We start from the raw sequence: 19,378 nt of genomic DNA, 5'->3' as shown, positions 1-19,378 counted from the left end.
AATTCTTTATCATTATATTTAAAAAAAAAATGTCAGTTTGGTCGTCCTATCTATTAGGATATTCTTACGGTCCAAGGGCAGCAGTTTTTGGACCCAAACTCGATACTTGATGCTCCTAAATCAGTGTCTTTGATTGATGTAGCCAGATATCCTCAACATCTGTAGTTATAAAGAAACTTGACAACTAGTTTAACCTAAATAAGTTATACAAAAAATCTCTTAATTGTGAGGTCGAATGAACCAGTACTATTTCTCCACTTAACTAACGGTAGGAAATTAATTCAATGATGTAGAGAATTTACAGCGCACTTCCTATCGGAACCCCGCACCATGCACAGTTCTGATAGCCACATAGGCACATAGTAAGGAGCCCATTTACGAAAGTGTCCTTGGACTTCCGTAAATGAGCGGCTCGCTCCGCACCGTGAAGAGCATGATGACAGTAAAAAAACTCCAATCAGAGGATGACAGTTGTCTTTACTACCGGCCCTGTATTAACAAACATGGAAGGAGATATCATTTTCCTCCACGAAAGGCCTCCTGAACTTTTTGAGGCACTCATTCTACGCGCTCGGATTCGTGAAATCAAGTTTTCCAATTGAGATTTACTGGTCACGAGCAGGTTCATACAGCGAAGTTCCAGGTACATTTAACAGCCACATCTGGGCCTGCCTCTAATGACAAACACAACAAACAAATAACTCGAAAAAAAAAAAGAGAGAGATCAATAGGAAATATACATGTAGATGTTAGTATTTGTTTGTAAAAACAAGATAGTCCCACATTGGAATTTTGAACATTCTTTTAGAGGTTTAAAAGCATTGAATGCTTATTGGTCTTTAAATAATGGATCAAAGTGTAGGCTTCTAAACCTGACCCTTTGCTCTAAGGGGTGTTTCGAAAAGTTGTGACTGTTGAAAGCACCTTTTCAAAACCTATAAATAGTTTATGTTTTCAGACATCTATTTACAATTCTTTTCTCAATCTTTTCTATCAAAAACTTCTGTAATATTACAAACTTGTTTCATAATGAATTAAGGAAAATTCCAGATTTGCTTACTGGAATTTTCATTTTCTGTTGTATCCTGAGAAAAAATTTTGTATTAACCCGAAGCAACTTTAAATATCAAGTAAGGGCAAATATTTCTTTAAGGAAAGTGTTTCACGCTTCAGAAATTTCTGTCTCCTTCAATTTTAAAACTAACAAGTAGAGAGACCAATAGGAAATATACAGGTAGAGAGTAATGCATACGCCTTGCAAACCTCATTCATGCATATATGTAAAAGCAAAAGAACTAAGTTACAAGTTCAACACGGCTTTGATAAATACACAAACAAACAAATAACCCACTCTTCTGAAAAAACCAAAAATTACACTAAACTCTCAGTAAACCCCTCAAATGCCCCCATTTATTTAGATATAATAGAACATCAGGCATTTACGTTCCCACGTAAAACAGAGATCTCTCTTTTAAATTAACCCTCCATTCTGATGATGCAACGGAGACTGACACCTTGAAGCATGTAATCAAAAGCTTTGTTGATCTCAGAGAAAGGCACCTCATGGGTGATGAACTTTTCTATCTCTAGTTCCTGCATCAGTTGAATCAATATGACAATTAGAACCATGCTTTATAGTCGAATATCTTAAAGCCCTTTCTACTTCATCAAAACTCCTATCATTGTCGATAAGATTTAAACTAGAATTGATGTGATACAATCTTAAAAGGTTCTTCTACATTAGATACAAACTCATGTGCTATGCGGACATAGCCACGTCTCATAGATTTTTTTTAATTAGCATTTATACCCAATATGTTTCAGAAGGTGTAACGATGAATATTGTCACATTATTCCCGAATGACTTATGCACCTAACAGGAGAAATAATGTCATCTGAGAATAGCGTGGTGTGAATGCTAATAAAATAATTTAGAGGGTGATTATCTGTTACTAAACCCTTACAATCTTGTACTGCTGAGAATATTGCTCTATGAATATTGCTCTATGCGGATAGAGAATACAGTAACTGACATACCTTCTTCATGTACATCTCCACAACCGAAGGGAGATCACTGCGAGGTTTGTAGTTTCCAAAGAAAGTACCCTTCAGAGTCCTCTCATTGAGGACATTCATGGGGTTCGTTTTGAACACAGCATCTTTGTGAGGCACGCCAACAAGCACCGCAACACCCCAACCCTAAACATTTTAAAGAAATTCATTAGACTTCTCGAACTCTAGGAAATTTTCCTATGAATAAAATTAGGTTGGTAATAGATATCATAGTAAAATTACATCATGAACGCATTCAAAGGCAGATATCATGGCATCGACATTTCCAGTGCATTCTACACTCCGATCAACTCCCCCGTTAGTCATCTCAGCAAGAACCTAAAAGAAAACCCAGATCATTCAAACTTACCACCAAACTCTTGCATTATGGTTTGAGAAATTTCATAAAATATACCGAAGTACCTGTTGTACTGGCTTGTCATGGTCTTTTGGATTCACAAACTCGTTGACACCAAACTTCTTTGCTGTAACAGAAATAATGGAACTGTTAATACCATAACTTAAATACTTAATAAGTTTTGTAAATAGATTCATTCTTGGTGGAACTGGAACAATAAGAAGCCACTTCACCTTCATTAAACCTTGAAGGATTCAAATCAACACCAATGATCCTAGAAGCCCCTGCAATTCTAGCCCCTTCTGCCGCCTGATTAAATGAATATAAAATTAAACTGGTCATACACAAATGAAACCTAAATATGCACATAATTGAGCAAAATAAGACTCATAGTAATTCGGAGTAAGAGAGACTCACAGCAAGACCTACAGCCCCCAATCCAAAAATGGCCACTGTCGACCCCTTTGGTGGCTTTGCTACATTCAGAGTAGCTCCGAGACCTTAAAAATCCACGCAAAATTTGTTAGCATACTAATTTGTAAGTAGGTTAATTGCAGAGGGTGTAAATCCCCTGAGTACAAGGTTTTAGATATCGGTTATCAGGGAAATATCAGATGTCCAAATTTCGTATCAGACTGCAGATATCAAGGAAATATCGGGGATATGTAGTAAATATCAAGTGCCCGATTGGATGACGTGCATATAAGATGCAATTTCCTAAAATGTAACCAAAATATACTTAATGAAATTTAAGCATACAAAATTGTAAAAAATATATGTTTAGGAACACTAACCAATTATAGAAACTTACTTAGGGAAAAGAACATACTAGAACTTGCTACAAAACTTCATAGATATATAACTTTTGCTAGAAAAACATTAACGACATTTTACAAAACTATATTGTTTATTGATAAGTTATACAAAAGGACATATCGGCCTACATACCATCTAATATACCGGCCATGTCGGATATTGAAACCATATCGTTTTGCGGAAACCTTGTAAAAGGATACATCGGATATGTCAGGAATATTTAAAAAATGCTTGAGTATCTCAAGCAACATCACTTTTGCCCTCAATGAGATGGTAGGTAGTCTCCCCGGTTAAATTGAGGGCAAAAGGTAATTTATTATGATTACCATGTGACATCTCACTCTAAGTTGGAAAATAATGTTGCCAGGAGTTCAGAGGGTGTAAATGCTAATATAATAGTTTTGTGAAGGTAATAAGTGGTAATACCTCATAATACAAAGGGTGTAAGCGCAATTGAACCTTGTAAACATCACTATTCAAATAGAAGAAATCCTACCTGTCGAGATGCCACAACTAAGAATACAAACTTTGTCAAGGGGAGCCGAAGGGTTGATCTTGGCGACACAACCAACATGGACAACAGTGTACTCGCTGAAAGTGGAAGTTCCGACGAAATGGTAAATAGGCTTTCCGTTGATAGAGAACCTTGATTGCCCATCGCCTATCATGACTCCTCGATCAGTGTTGATCCTGAGGAGGTCACACATGTTGCTCTCCTCGGATTTGCAGTGAGCACAAGCTTTGCACTCTCCCGTGAAAACAGGGAGAACGTGGTCTCCTGGTGCGAGATCAGTCACGCCCTCACCGACACTTTCAACAATCCTAAGGATGACAAAGTAACAAGTTTAGGGCTCATGTAAAAAAGAAATATCATGATATTAGTCTGGATAAATTGCAGATAAATTCCCTCATCTATATCCTAAATAGCACCAATCAACCCTCACCCTTGAGTCACACTAATAAGTTATCACCCCAAGATTGGTTTGAAAAGGGATAAATTGCAGATGAGCCCCCACTCTCTCACTAAGGGTCGATAAGTCCTAATAATGAGTTGAGGGCACAAGTGCTATGAAGGTATAGATGAGTGGGTTGTCTGCAATTTACCCTCTTAGTTTCATCATGTATCAGCAAAAGAGATGAAATCTGGTCTCGTGAGGAATCAGATTTTCTATTTATTTGGTTGAACTAGACTGAAATGCAATAAATTATGTTACCAATGTACATCCTACAAAGCAAAGGGTAGCTAGAAAATAAGACTTTGCAAATAGTAGTGTGTAGAAGGAAACTCTTCTTTTTATTAACCTAAAGAGTTGAATAATCAGAGTATGACAGTGAAAAGGGTGGAAAATTATTAATAGTTTTTTGAAAATAGATTTTCTCCCATCGTAATAAGTCAGCAAGTTAACATACATATCAGCATTCACATGGACATGCAGCAGCATGGCAGAAAAATCAATGTCTAAAGAACCGCTTTTTTTTCCCCTCCCCTGGTGTGTGGAGGGAAGGAAAAATCAATGCCTAAAGTTATAGGTTATGGGTTCTACATTTTCCTGATAAATAGAAAAACACTACCATGAGAATGTATAGTCTAGTTTATAATCTTATCAAAGATTGTAATCTCATTTGCCTTCCCATACTTTTAGCACAAAAAAAATTGATGGATATTGCCAAAGATGAACTGCTTGCTACTTGAATTCAAGCTTTCATAAGATCCCATTCCGCTCAATGATTTTCGTTTCTTTTACTTTTTACCCTTTTGTCTTGCAACAAAAACACAGTTTCACCTCTTTATACCCTTATTCACATTTCTTATACTAAGTTAGACATAATGCAAACTAAAACTCCTACTATGTTGGGTTCCCATTTGCCATTAACATCAGATGTAGGAAATTTTTCTCAAGCAACAATCAAAAAAATTGGAATGAATATTGAATCTTCAAAAGAGCTAGGATGCTTAAGAAGCCTCACCCTCCTGCTTCATGCCCAAATATCCTAGGAAACACTGGATTCTGGCCCTGTAATAATCCGAAACAAGCGTCATTTCAATCACCCACATTATACATACAAACAGAGTAAACAATGGATCATTATCCAAGGATCTCCACTCCATTTTGTGACACTTTGCATAATACTGAAATGTGACTAAGTATAATGAACATATGAAATTTGAAGAATATACCTTAGCTTCCCAGAAATAGACATCAGTGTGGCAGAGTGCAGTATATAAGATTTTGAGGCGGACTTCGTTGGCCTGCGGTGGAGCCACCTCGACCTCCTCGATCACTAGAGGTTTTCCTGCTTCCCATGCGACCGCAGCTATATATTTGCACAACAAACAAAAATAATCAATGAATCAATGTGGTTGTAAAATTTATACGATCCAAAATAAAGTCAATATCCAAAAATTCATCAAGATTTGCAAAGATATGGAGAAAGAACACACAGCTAATATTTGAACCTAAATGGACCAAGAACTAATACAAACAAATTCAGGGGCAGAGCAACACTATGTTGATATAGGGCATTGTTTATTGTAATTAAGTAACTACTTCGCTGATTATTCTTTGCATGTGTATCTTTGATCAATTTTCAGTTTAAATTTGTAACTTTTATTGATTATACGGATTATCTCATAATTCTTAGTGAAAAAAATTTAATCATGTGTTTTTAGTAATATTTTGATTTTATAAATTTTTATTAGCATTCTACTTCTGCCTAATCTGATTGAAAATTCTCGCTCATTGCCAGACTAAATTTCCTTCATTTAACAGAAAATTAAGAATAAAGAAGAAACATAAGCACATAACATCTACTAAATTGTGATATGATGCATGTCAAATTCCGAGCTAAAGAAAAAGGGGGAAAAAAAAAGAAAGAAAAAAACATATACCACATTGACTAAATTAAAAAAACATATACCACATTGACTAAATAATAATTAAATCTCACATTTAAATACAAATTATGCAATCACGATGAGTAAAATAAGAAATTTACCAACGTCCTAAATTCAGATAGCTAAAAATCTGTAAGAAAGCTAAAACCCGATTCTTAAATCTCCCAAGATAGTAAAAAAGGATTCTTCAAGAAACTGAAGAAACATATGACTTTCCCAAAATGTACCCATCAAGAGCACCCAGGTGCACCGCAAAGTGACCCGGGGAGTTTCCAATATACACAATAAACTCATAAATACTTAATTCATTCAAAATAATCACCAATTCAATGTTATATAAATATCTAAAACTTTGCACGCCGAGTTTTCATCTTCTTAAAATAATCAATCACAGAATCATATCAATTTCTTGAACACTTTCTTTCTCGATATACATAACTAAATTATCTGCTAAGAATGCGTCTTCCATCTTGTTGCGGAGCCTTATTTTTACAATTTTCATGTCAGAAAATGCTCGCTCGGTAGTAGCTGTAGACACCGGAAGAGTTAGAACAAGGCGAATTAAGCGGTCAACAAGAAAATATTCACTTTTCTTTTCAGTTTCAGCCAGTGCCACACATAACTCGGAAATAATTGAAAGACTTTTCAATTTTGGATCATTGCAGGCGTCGAGGACAAAATGTTCCAGTTGAAACTTCAAAATGAGCTTATCTTGACCATCAAAATCAGCAGGATAATATTTGTCAACAAGCCGATCCCCCCCCCCCCCAAATATATATAATACATCAAAAAATTTTGAAACGAAGGGGGGCGATCGCCCCCCCAAAGAACAACTAAGCTCCGCCACTGGTTTGGTTCTCCGTCGCTTCATTAGACCCATCAAGGAAAATTAATAATATAGTAAATTTTACAGATTTTACAGAGCAGAACTTGTGTCAACTTAAGTGGATAGTGGATAGCAAAAAGTTATCCACCAAACTTTTTAGTCATTAATGTTGACTAGGGATCTATAAAAGATATGAAGATGTTTTTTTATATATACAAATGAGTAGCTAAAAAGTTTAGTAGATAAGTTGATATAAGCTCAACTCAGTTTTACATATTACGTACCAAGTAACCGTGATTCATAAAATGTGAGCCATCAAGATCCCAGATGGGTGTTACAATAAAATGTGATCTTTGAAGAAACTTCACCCAAATTCCAATCCCAGATGGGTATTAAAATAAAATTCCACAATAAGGCTACAACCCAATTCCTAATTGAAAGATCAATAATTTCCCAAAATGGACCCGTCAAGATCAAAGATCCACTAAAATAAAAATAAAAAATAATAATAAGAAGAATGGCTAAAGATTGCAAACCTCTGCACTTGATCACTTTCCCACGTGTGCTAGCCATTTCCCAAACCTGCAAAAAGAATCCCAAAAGTTCTCTCTCTCTAACTCTTCCTTAAACGCCCCTGTCTTGATCACTCTTGTTGTGATACTTGTCGATTGAATAAAAGTTCGTGATGCAAACTAATTTATAGAGAGAGAAAGTTATAGAGAGAGAAAGTTATCGGAAGACTTCCGAGTTCCAAGTCTTAATACAGCGGCGTTTTGGGAAACCAGAGCAGATTCTGCTGTTCTCTCGCCACAAGTTTCGTTAGCCAGAGACCGTCCTAGAAAACAATGCGAGTCAATGGCAAATAGTAGCACTTAAATATCTCATGGTGGCACTCATTTTCTTAATTCTAGTGTAAAATAGCTTTGGGATATGTTTAACTATAAATTTGACAAATATTGATGATTAGAAAGTTATAATATTAGCACGTGAATATAATATAGTAACTCTCGGATGAAACTTTTTATGTTTATATGATATAAAAATATCAATATGCTAATTATAAACAACTTAGAATCTATAAATATAGTGAAAAAAAATAAGTGCAGCTAGCTATGTAAGTCGAACGTAAGTGAAATTATGAGATATTTAAGTGAAATTATGAGAAATTATGAGAGGAGCTCGAAAGCAGTAGGCGGTGGTTTTTGGAAAACCGCTTGGAGAGCCTCCGGGTTGCCTCTTGAACTTTTGCTGGATTGACTTGTTCTTTTGGTCAAACCCTCGTAGGTGGTATTTGATTTTTCCCACGGTTTCAAGATTAAACATGGACAAATTTTCAAAACCATTCGGTTTTGAAATTTATTCCCAAAAAAAGACAATTTTCAACTTTAATTACAAAAACAGACACAGTTGGATGAAACTGAGTCTGTTTTTTTTAAAAAAATTCAAACTTCACGGGAGTTCAACTCCCGTGAAGTTTTTTCTCATAACAAAACTTCACGGGAGTTCAACTCCCGTGAAGTTTGAATTTTTTTTTAAAACAGACCCAGTTTCATCCAACTAGGTCTGTTTTTGTAATTAAAGTTGAAATGGGTCGTTTTTTATAAATAAATTTTAAAAAGTGATGGTTTTGAAAATTTGTCCGATTAAACATCGGAGCAGTTATGATTAAGATGGTGACTAGGTGTGGGAAAAAAACATATCTATATCTGTGGATATAACCGTATTTAGACAAGTACGAATATAATTACTAAATATCCATATCATTTCATAGATCAATATAGTAAAATATCATAATATAAATTGATCATATAGTTGCGGTTGTTTTAGTTATTAGATTAGCTACTTTGAGGTTAACATATTGAAGAACTCAGCTTGTTTCATGTGAACTATATTTTTTGAATTTTATCTAGTTTTCACATATCTGTTTTGTACTTGCATGCATATGCGTATATATATAGAGAGAGAAAAAATGGGTATGGTTGATACCAAGCACAAGTTTTTGTGCTTGGCAGTGAGGTGGCATATTCCCCTCCACTCATTGAAATCAGGGCTCACATTTACATAGGTTGGGGAGTGGTTGAGAATTGGAATGAGTGGATGAGAATAGAACACATCACTACCAAACATAAAATTTGTGCTTAGTACCAAGCATATCCATTTCTCTCTCTCTCTTTCGCATGTATATTTGTATCTGTATCTAATTTTAGCGGACATTATTATAAGTTTTACTTACCGACATATATCCATATCTGTATATGAGATTGATAAACAAATATGGATATATTAATTATTATATTAATGTCGTATCCGATTTGTTTACACCGCTACTAGTGACTCATAGGCACTGTTTGGCAACAAGAGAATGTGTCTTATCTAAGAGATTGTGTCGTATTGACTTAGTCAATAAGCTAGTAGAGCTGTTTGGTGAGAAAAAATAGGAGGAGATTATTTTGGAGATTGTGTCTTTTGCAAGTAGCTTTTGGAAAACTACCTCAAGTAGCGTTTGTCTTTGGGAATGAGCTGCCAATTTTTTTCTTCCGTTTTTGCTCCTAATAATTCTAATTTTATATCAATAATATTGCATGTCCTTTTAGTCGTTTAACAAATTTAAGCTAGTTGTACAGCTACTTTTGCCAAACAACTCTAGTCAATCGGCTAGCTATACAGCTATCAGCTTTCAGCTACAATTTCACAGCTTTCAGCTAACTTAACAGCTTTCAGCTATAATCTCGCAGCTTTCAGCTAGTTTTACCAAACAGAGCCATAATTTTTCACTATTAGTTTCTCGTACTTTACACTCATATACCCTAGCTTATTTATGGCCATAGCTATTTATCCTGAAATTTTTATAATTTGCACTTTAATATTTTTTTATGGAAGCATGAGCATTTTCTTCAAATTTTACATTTAACACTTACAAGCTAAGTTTAGAACATTTTAATCCTTATATTTTTTGAATTTATTGTTAAATCCACCATAATTCTATATTTAAAATAATTGAGGCCACTTAAATTATAATTAGATACCGTTTAACAATTAATTAAAAATACTAAATGTTCAAAACTTCTAAAATTAGCTTGTGTACATGTGAAAATTTGACGAAAATTCTCATGATTGCTTAACAGAAGGCATGATGAAAAGAATTTTAATATGCCAATCGAGGCAAGTTAGATTCCTATCGTACTGAAAAAAAACAGATATAAAATATGGGAAAAAAAAATTTTGGCTCGCCACGGTTGTAAAATATGTCATACAAAAGCCTAGGCCCTAGATTCAATGCATAGAAGAAAAGAGTAGAGCATGCTTGAGTATTAACATTATTTCTCCGTAGCTCTAAAACTCCAAAACTTATCTTGGCCAATCCTTACAACTTCTTTTTGAGTTTTAACGCAGCGGTAGTGATCTTTAACAATCTTCATACAATAATATTGGATACAATCAAATCAAACAAATCACCTAATTTTGGATACTATTCCAATAACAAGTTTAAAGAAACCAGTCAACAATGACAATCATGGATCCTTGAAAGTTCATCTAACCATCATTTATTCAATTCTCATCTATCTACAAATTAAAGAGTCACTAATGATCCATTTTCCTCTAATTTCTTCATCAAACTGAGTTATACGCTTAATCACCAATTGGTGGATAAGTTGTGTTAGGCAATCTTTGACCATTTATGAATGATTTGAAGAGAGCCAGAGCTCTGGCTGGCTGAGCAAAAGGAACCATGTGAGATGCTCCTCTCACAGTTGCAAATGTCAATATATTTCCATACTCGGTTGCAAATCCACCCACCTACACGCATAATAGCAGACGCCAAGCAAAATCATAATCAGTATGAGCTAGATATGTAGTTCAGTAGAATGTCAAGAGTTGGAAAAAGATTTCTCTTCTTATTTATTGTTGGAAGGAATTGAAGAGAGCAATACTCTATATACACACGTGTATATGATCATATAAGCTATTTGTAGAATGGTTAATTGCTTATGGACCCCCCTAGCATGAATGTTTTGAAATTGCCATCCGTGTAGTTCCATTGTTGCAGATGGACCCCCTGGGTTAAAATTTGTACCTCTTTTTTACTGGGTGAAATTTTGACAGATACTGCCCCCTGGGTGAATATAGTGAGTCTATCTGAGGGTAAAATAGCCACGCAAAAATTAACCATGCAACTCTTTATAGAAAGCCCTAAAAATTTGTAGAGAAGTCATACGATGAAATGCAATGATAATATATGAGCATAGTTGAACAAAATTTTACATGCTTTGAGTTTTAGTAGCATTGGAGTAAGAATTCACAATCTCCTAGTAACAATGGAATTTTTTTAAGGTATTCATTTACTTTGTTGTTTGCTCATGTATGCAAATATTTTTACAATAATTCAGATGCTCTGAAGTTCATTATTTCTAAAGCATGCGTTCGGTTATGAAACTATGGTTAACTCTTCTTACTGCTTCGTTACGCTTGTTATAATAATGTGCACTATAAAGATCAGGAAAATAAAAAATAAAAAAAGACGGTATTCTCATTGTCAACAGAATATTCATCTATTTACACTTCTGTTAAATTTGGCATTATGTACGATAGAATCGTAAAGATTTTATAAACACTTGAAAAAAAAAACTACTATTATGGGGAAACATAAGGATTATACCTGTCCTTTGTTGAACCAAGCACCATAAGGAACGGTAATTGGAAATTTAAGATCATGAGCCAATTCCCTCACTAGCGTTCTAGAGCCCAGCAGAGGAACTACAGAGTCTTGATCGCCACTGTAAAAAAGAAAATTGTCAATTCCACAAGGAGTTTGATTTAAAAATAGAGTATTAGCAAAGGTATTTACCTGTAAACCCAAATCGGTATTCGATGACTAATTATTCTTTTGAGAAGAGGCAGGATATTGATGTTACCGTCTGTATCGCTATAGTTCAGAACGCTGGCGAAAACATTTCAGAGACATCAGTTGTTTCATAGAAAAAGTGCCATGCGTAAAATAAAAACATCAAAATATTAATATGCCTTGGTTTATGTTAGGACTTCGCAGCTTATCTTACGGTTCTGGTAGTTATGAACAATTCGTAACCCGATATAAAGAAAAGGTTATTAGAAGCACAAATTGACAAGTCTTTAGTTTTCTTAGATAATAATGTTAGGGGACTGAATTAATAACATAAAATTTGATACATCTGACTCATAAGTATTTTAGAGGTTATCTTATTGTAGTCTACTACAATGATCATAATGATTATGCGTAAATCTTAATAAGTATGGAAAACAGAGATATTAAATGGAAAAATAACAATTTTTTTCAGTTTTCTTAGCCAATACTTTTCAGGAATTGGAATAATAATAACATAAGGTTTGACTTACCTGTCTATTTTATGTTAATCTATCAAACAGATCATAATAATTCTGAATCATGAACAGATATTTAAAAAAAAAAAAAGTTAATAAGATGCACAAACTCGGCAAAATTTTTAGTTTCGCTTAGATGTTATGTAGCGACTGGCTTAATGACATAAGATTTAATGTGCCTATTTGATTCACATAACTATGAAGTAAGTATGACAATTATCTTATGATAGTCTATAAAACTGGTCATTGTAACTCTGAATGAATCTTGATCAAATATACAAAAGAAGTTGTTGGATGCAAAAAAAAAAAAAATTGTAAGATTTTCAGTTTTCTCAGCTATTGCTAATCAGAATTAGGAATACTCACCGACTGCACATTGACCAACTATAAGGCAATTTTGTTCTGTTGGCATGAAGAGCATGCTGCACTCTTGGGAGACTGAAGTAGAGTCTCCTCTCATAACTCATACAAACATCAACCCCGACACTAATATGAGTAGCCTGAAATCATGAAAACCAGTATAATCACTGACCCAGAAATTTGAATCAATTGAATAAAGAAAATTAGAAGCAGGGAAAAACATACAACTTTTCGTAATCTCAGTTCCTGCTCAACTAATGATGGATAGCACACATCAAGAATCACATCGTAATTATCAATGTAATCTCCAACTGCGTTATTTGCTTTAGAAATTGCGTCATTGCAGGATTTGGTGACATTATGGGGGTCCTCAAAGGTGTAATCTTCAAAATCACAGTTGTTCATAATTGTGAGCCCAACCTCATCAGAAATCAAACCATGTGACCAAAAGTACTCATAAGTTGCAGGAACATCTCTATCGAGCTTTAAAAGAGGATTCCCAATCTATTCGAAGGATATAATGATAAGTGTTATGATATTATCATCAAAGCTCAGAAAAGAATCTGAAGCAGGGGACTAATACTTACAGCAACTCCTTTGATATGAAATCTGAAATCAGTTGAATGTTTATTATGATCCAGAAGAGCATTGGCCAACTGTGGTATATAATGTCCTATAAAGAAAATTACCAAATTAACAAACTTTACCATAGAAGATGTAAACATAATGAAAAATGAGTAATTTAGACCTGCATAGCTTTCTCCGGTCAAGAACAAGCCCCTGGATTTGAACTCGGGGAATTTATCATACCATCGCATTAAGAATATGTGCATATCATTCGCTTCAAAAATTGAAACATGGTCAGACTAGTATCACAAAACTGAAGCAAGATCATATATAAGATAAATTTATGTTCATTAAGTCAAATTACCAGTTTTCTCGTCTCCAGTTGTGTAATCAGAAGTTGTATTTGAATAAGACCACCCAACTCCAGCAGGGGATTCAACAAAAAGGAGATTTGATACTATGAATGTAAACAGAAAAAAGGTTTGTGGTCAATGAAGGCTTGAAGTATTAATGAGTTAGAGAACATATAATCAAAATTTTAATGAACTCTAAGGAAACCTTTATTCCATGACTTTTTGTTAATTCGAAGGCCACGACCATCGCCTCGAGGGAAAAATGGACCCAATTCAGTGAAGGCTCCCCCTCCAACTGAAGAGCAGCCAGGACCTGATCATAAGATTAATTAGAGCCTTTAAAAATGAGAAATACACTGATAAATTCTGACGTTGATCAAAGACACTGAGAATGATATTTATTCTGCTAAAATATTTTAAAGAATGATTCTCTTTACCATGCATTTTTTTTCCTTTGAAACTGAAACAAAGCAAAACAAAACTTTTGTTATCAGAATATAATACAAGGAGATAGCAAACTAACTTCAATTTATGATTTTGGACATTACTCTGTCATTAGCGAATTTCTTTGAACAACATGTTTGTTGTAAACAAAACCCACAAATTACATTGACGGTTGAGAAGAACTTTATAGTTTACAAAAATATCAGCAATTAACCATTACAATCTTGCTAGTTCTAAACTTTTGACCAGTGAATCGTGGGTAAAGCCAATGTAGCTATTGAAAATATTCAGAACTCTTTTCCTTTTTTGCTTATATTATAGACTCTAGTTATATCAGAAAGTCCTCCTATTATTTGTAGAGACAACACGAAGAAGAAAAGAAAAGTTTCTAAGATTTTGAAAGTGACTCTCTTTACCCCCGTCATCTTCAAACGTTTAGTTAAATAATGATCTCTTTCATAAAAAGTCAACTTTTGATATAATAATGAAATGCTAATTTACATATATAAGCAAAAAAAGCTAAGTGCAATTTCTTATTGATTGGACTTTTTACAGTGTAAATATTTTCTGTAATTCAGCCTTATTCTAATAACAGAGACGAGAATAAGAATCTTACTGAAGATTCCAATCCCAAAAACAGTACAAACCCAGAATACATTTTTTTTTAAACGAAAGGGGAAAAAACAAACACTTTCACCTGATTTGGTAAAAACAAGTACAAATGAAACAGATCTGAACCAACACTACAAGTACTCAAAAAAACTAACAAAAATCATCATAAAATAAAATTACAAAATCAGCATATACCTCCATTGAGCCAGAGAGTTAAAGGTTTTTTATCAGCATCAACTTCAGCTTCAACAAAATAGTAAAAAAGGCTTCTCCCTGCTCTCTCATCAACATCAACATAACCTGCATATTGCTTAAATCCAACTTTTGGTTGTCCAGGCAAATTTACAACCAAATCCTCTTCTGGGTATCCTTCAATCTTTACTCCCACCATTAAAATCAAAGCTACCACCGTTAATACACATTTTTTCAACAAACCCATCTCGTGATTCCTCTCAAAAAACAACACCCAATTGCTTTTTTTCTAAATATTCTTCTATTTGTGAGAATAATTACTGAGATAGAGATAGGAGAGAAGCTATATATGCGTGTACTTCTAAATGCAGTTAAGATATGGCACGTGAAGCCCGGGGTTGATGATACAATAAATGTTGGCAGCTAGCATTTCCAAAACTTGTCTATGATAGTTATAATTTCTCAAAAACAAATATTTTTAAATAAATCTTGGCAGCTAGCATTTTCAAAACTTATCTGTGATAGTTACAATTTCTCAAAAACAAATATTTTGAAATAAATATCTCTGGATAGGTACAGAACAATAAATGGGGATGCCCTTTTTAGATAGGATTCTGCCTAGCAAATTAGTTAGAATCGTACTTGGTCCCTAATTTCAGTTAGAATCATGTAACTTTAACAAAGTTCATTTTATGAATAAGAGGTTGTTTTTTTATGCTTTGTTTGGGAGTTTACTAACAGTGTGTTTGGGAGATGACTAAAGAAAGGGAAGGAAGGAAAAAATTTTCCCTTCCCTTCCTCTTCTTTACCCCCAATTTGAGGGGTAAGATTTTAGTTCAAATTTCCCTCTCATTCCCCTACTCTACCTTTCGAAATAGAACTTCCAAATAAAAGTAAACCAAATTTTCTTTTTACCTTCCCTTCTCTATCCTCCATCCAAACAGGCCATAAGGGAAGGGACGGAAAGTTAAATAATGGAAAGGAAAGATAGAGAATTGAAGTGAAAAGATAAAGTGTTGTCTGGGAGTTTAGTAAGGGGAACAAAAGTAAATTTATTTTACCTTATTTGGGAGTTCTAATAAAGAAGAGAGAAGTGAAGTGAATATATATAAAGTTACGTAAATACTCTTACATATTGGATAGAGTATATCTTAACCATTGATTTTAATGTCATAAAAGTATAATTATCTTATCACATTATAAAATTTTACATTGGTTTCAATTCCATCCTCTACCCCCTAAATTGGAGGGGGAGGAAAATGAAAGAAAATTTAACATTTCATTCCATCCTCAAACCCTTAAAAAAAACTCCCAAATAAGATGAAATTGAAATTTCACTTGAACTTTCATCCATTAATCTCCATCCAAACAAGGTGTTAAGGATAAATTTCTTGATGGACTACTTAATCCGCAAAAACAGGATTTTTATATTTTGGTTTTTGAAAGACAATTGAGATATTTTATCTCTCATGCTCTTTATTCTAGCAGCTTATGTCATAAATAAAATGCTTGTTAGAAGTGTTGATTCTAGTTCTCTTTCTGAACTTTCTTGCTAAAATTCTCAACTTCTCCTTTGACAAACCTCCTTTTAAATACCTCGGCCTACCTCTCAAGAAAGGATCTCTCTCAAAAAGTGAATGACAGCCTATACTTGACTCTTTTAAGAGGAAATTATCTGTGTGGAAGAGTAAACAGTTGTCTATAGATGGAAGACGGATCCTAATTAACTTTGTTCTCTCTTCTTTACCTTAATACTATATATCTTTTTTTCAAAATCCTCAGATGGCTCATCAAAGCAATAGAAAAAAGTTCTTTTTTTTTGTTTGGGGGAGGGCACAACAAGAAACCAAAACCAAGACTATTGTCAAATAGGATATTGTTTGTAAATAGCATATTTACATCCTATTTACAAACAAGAAGCCAAAGCCAAAGGCAATGATATTGTCAACTAGGATAGAAGGGGGTCTTTGTATTCCTAACCTCTTTACTTTTAACATATCCCTTCTTTCTAAATGGCTATGGAAATTCCTAGCTCAAAATTCTATTGTGAGAAGGGTTCTTCTTTCTTTGTACTCTAATCATCAATCTTGTCCAAGCACAACACCACATAGTCTCTTAGCCTTTGGGGTTTGGAAAGATTTATTCTCTATTAACCAAGCTCTTTTTAGTATGGTCTGAAATTACCCTAGAGGGGGGTGAATAGGGTATTCGCTAATCTAATCCGATATTGATGCTAAATTAAAATTTATTAAAGAAATATCCTAACAGGTATGTTATGCAACAAATTATATGCAATGATTAGCAAATATAAACAATGTGACAATAGGCGATATAAACAATGAGACAAGAAAAAGTACGCTAATGCCAAACAAAAACAATCAATATGATCACGGAGTTCGGTCACCCTTGACTAGGTCTCCGCTCCTCACCATTGAGGAGAATCTCCACTAATCTCAAAAACAACTACACAATCGGTTTTCTAGCTCACTGATAACTTTTATAACTCTCACAATGCAATCACACAACACACCCTCTAAGTGTTGGCCTAGCTTGTCGTCTTCCTCAAGTGCTCGGATTTATAACATCTCCCTAGGCTTTACAACCAACGTCACTACTCTTGGAATTGACCATATCTCTCCTAACCACTCCTTAGTGTCCTTGTGTATTACAATGTGATCTCTCGACAAATAAGCTCAAACACAAATTGTTTGTTCTCTAACAAGATGAGAACTAAGTTTAGGCTCACTCTCAAAGATACAATCCACAACCCAAATTACTGTGTGTGAAAATTCTTAAGCTCAATGGGTGTGTGTGTGTAAACAATGAGTATAATAAAATCAAAATTAAACTCAAATCAATCTAGAATAAATATGAGAATTAAAACAATAGATAGCTAGAAGATGAGTTTTGAAAAACTTCTCTAAAATAAGAGAGATGGAGATATGAAGCTTGAAGCTCAAACCGAGATGATCTCCTCTTCTTGTGAAACTCTCTTCACAAAACTAAAACACACTTTTGATCTTTGAAAACTTGAAACAAACTTGCAAAAACTTGTTTTAAAACTTTTCTTTGTTCATAGTGAGTGTTGAAGGCTGAATGGTATTTATAGTTGCTTAAAACAATAGCCCAAAACCCAAGAAAAATACAAAAAACTAAAATTTGAAAAAACTAGCCGTTATTACAATGGATTACTGTTCGGTCAACCGATGAATAATGTTCGGTCGATCACACTGTTCACCGACACTGTTCATAGAATCTGAAACCTGAAAATCTGTGTAGCTGATTTTATAAAATCAATTAAAAATAGCAAATCAATTAAAAATAGCAAATCAATTCCAAAAATCCAAAAATTTTGAGGGAAATTTCTAAACATATAGATAAACATGTTAGAAAAAGAATTTCTGAAATATCACTTCCCATTTGTGATAAATCACTATTTTAAAATAGATATTCTAGATTTTGAAAACTGATGAAACACTTGAGTTTGTAAAATCAATTTAATATAGTAAATCAACTCCAAAAATGATAAAATTTTGAAAAATGTTTATAAATATATAATAGAATATGTTAGAAAAAAAATTTATCAATTTTCATTTCCTATTTGTGAAAATTTATTTATTTTGCAAACTGTTAAACAATACGAAATCGTCAAAACTTGATTTTAATGAAATCAATACAAATAAGTTTTGAAACACTTTTTAATAGAATAATAGACTTGAGAAAAGATATAAAATATTGTAAACAAGTTTTTAATCCATAAACACATTATTTTCCAAATAAATATGAAACTAGCATGTATGTCGTACATGTAACTATTTATTTCATATTTATTTGATTTAACTTGAAAGCGATAAACCGAAAATGTGTATGTGTGTAATATTTGAGCTTTCATATTTATTTGATTTAACTTGAAAGCGATAAACCGAAAATGTGTATGTGTGTAATATTTGAGCTTTAAGCATAAACACACAAAGTATCTTGAAAGCGATAAACCGAAAATGTGTATGTGTGTAATATTTGAGCTTTAAGCATAAACACACAAAGTATTAAATCTAAACTAGAAACAATATACCTAAGCTAAGAGATCTTCGATATGCTCGTCTTGGTTGCGGATGAAGCTTGAACTTGTACTTGACTTGAAATACAAAGCTTCATTCCAATATTCCTTCTATTCTCCAATGGATATGATCGTGTAGGCGCAAGTCCATCCAACCTCCAACAAAGAATCTTTGTGTAGAATACCTAACAATTAAATACAAACACTCGACAAACATTGTTAGGAATTATTTGTAAATCATCAAAACAAGATTAGAGAGTAGGCTCATAAACATAAGACCTAACATGATCAAATAAAATTTGGGTGATGACGCCTCTAGAAGATCCAGGGAGGATAAATGGGTGAGTAACAACTCACTTATGAGTTTGTTTCCTCAAGCTTACAATCTTGCTTTCTATCATAACGGCTCGGTGAGATCTCCAAGGCTATATAGAAATGATACATGGACATGTCAGCCAACTATCAGGAGACCTATTTCAATCACTAC

At 33.8% G+C, this 19,378-nt stretch overlaps 2 protein-coding genes across 2 annotated transcripts; both read right to left on the bottom strand.

The window, feature by feature from the left end:
• On the bottom strand, positions 1,238–7,775 carry LOC109830273 (alcohol dehydrogenase 1). Its single transcript, XM_020397490.1, has 10 exons — positions 7,485–7,775; positions 5,406–5,542; positions 5,195–5,241; positions 3,723–4,048; positions 2,828–2,910; positions 2,644–2,719; positions 2,476–2,537; positions 2,296–2,391; positions 2,038–2,199; positions 1,238–1,593 (listed from the first exon to the last, which is right to left on the bottom strand). The coding sequence occupies exons 1-10, from the start codon at positions 7,519–7,521 to the stop codon at positions 1,477–1,479; spliced, it is 1,143 nt and encodes a 380-aa protein (XP_020253079.1). The 5' UTR covers positions 7,522–7,775; the 3' UTR covers positions 1,238–1,476.
• Positions 10,277–15,166, bottom strand: LOC109829408 (serine carboxypeptidase-like 42). The gene is made up of 10 exons (XM_020396534.1): positions 14,838–15,166; positions 13,792–13,899; positions 13,598–13,690; positions 13,415–13,507; positions 13,254–13,339; positions 12,892–13,170; positions 12,673–12,806; positions 11,795–11,887; positions 11,606–11,723; positions 10,277–10,746 (listed from the first exon to the last, which is right to left on the bottom strand). The coding sequence occupies exons 1-10, from the start codon at positions 15,079–15,081 to the stop codon at positions 10,579–10,581; spliced, it is 1,416 nt and encodes a 471-aa protein (XP_020252123.1). The 5' UTR covers positions 15,082–15,166; the 3' UTR covers positions 10,277–10,578.

The sequence above is a fragment of the Asparagus officinalis genome, chromosome 2 (assembly GCF_001876935.1).
Source record: "Asparagus officinalis chromosome 2, Aspof.V1, whole genome shotgun sequence".
Lineage (NCBI taxonomy): Eukaryota > Viridiplantae > Streptophyta > Magnoliopsida > Asparagales > Asparagaceae > Asparagus > Asparagus officinalis.
The sequence above is the reverse complement of the archived record's forward strand: the minus strand, read 5'-3'. Positions and strand labels throughout refer to the sequence as shown.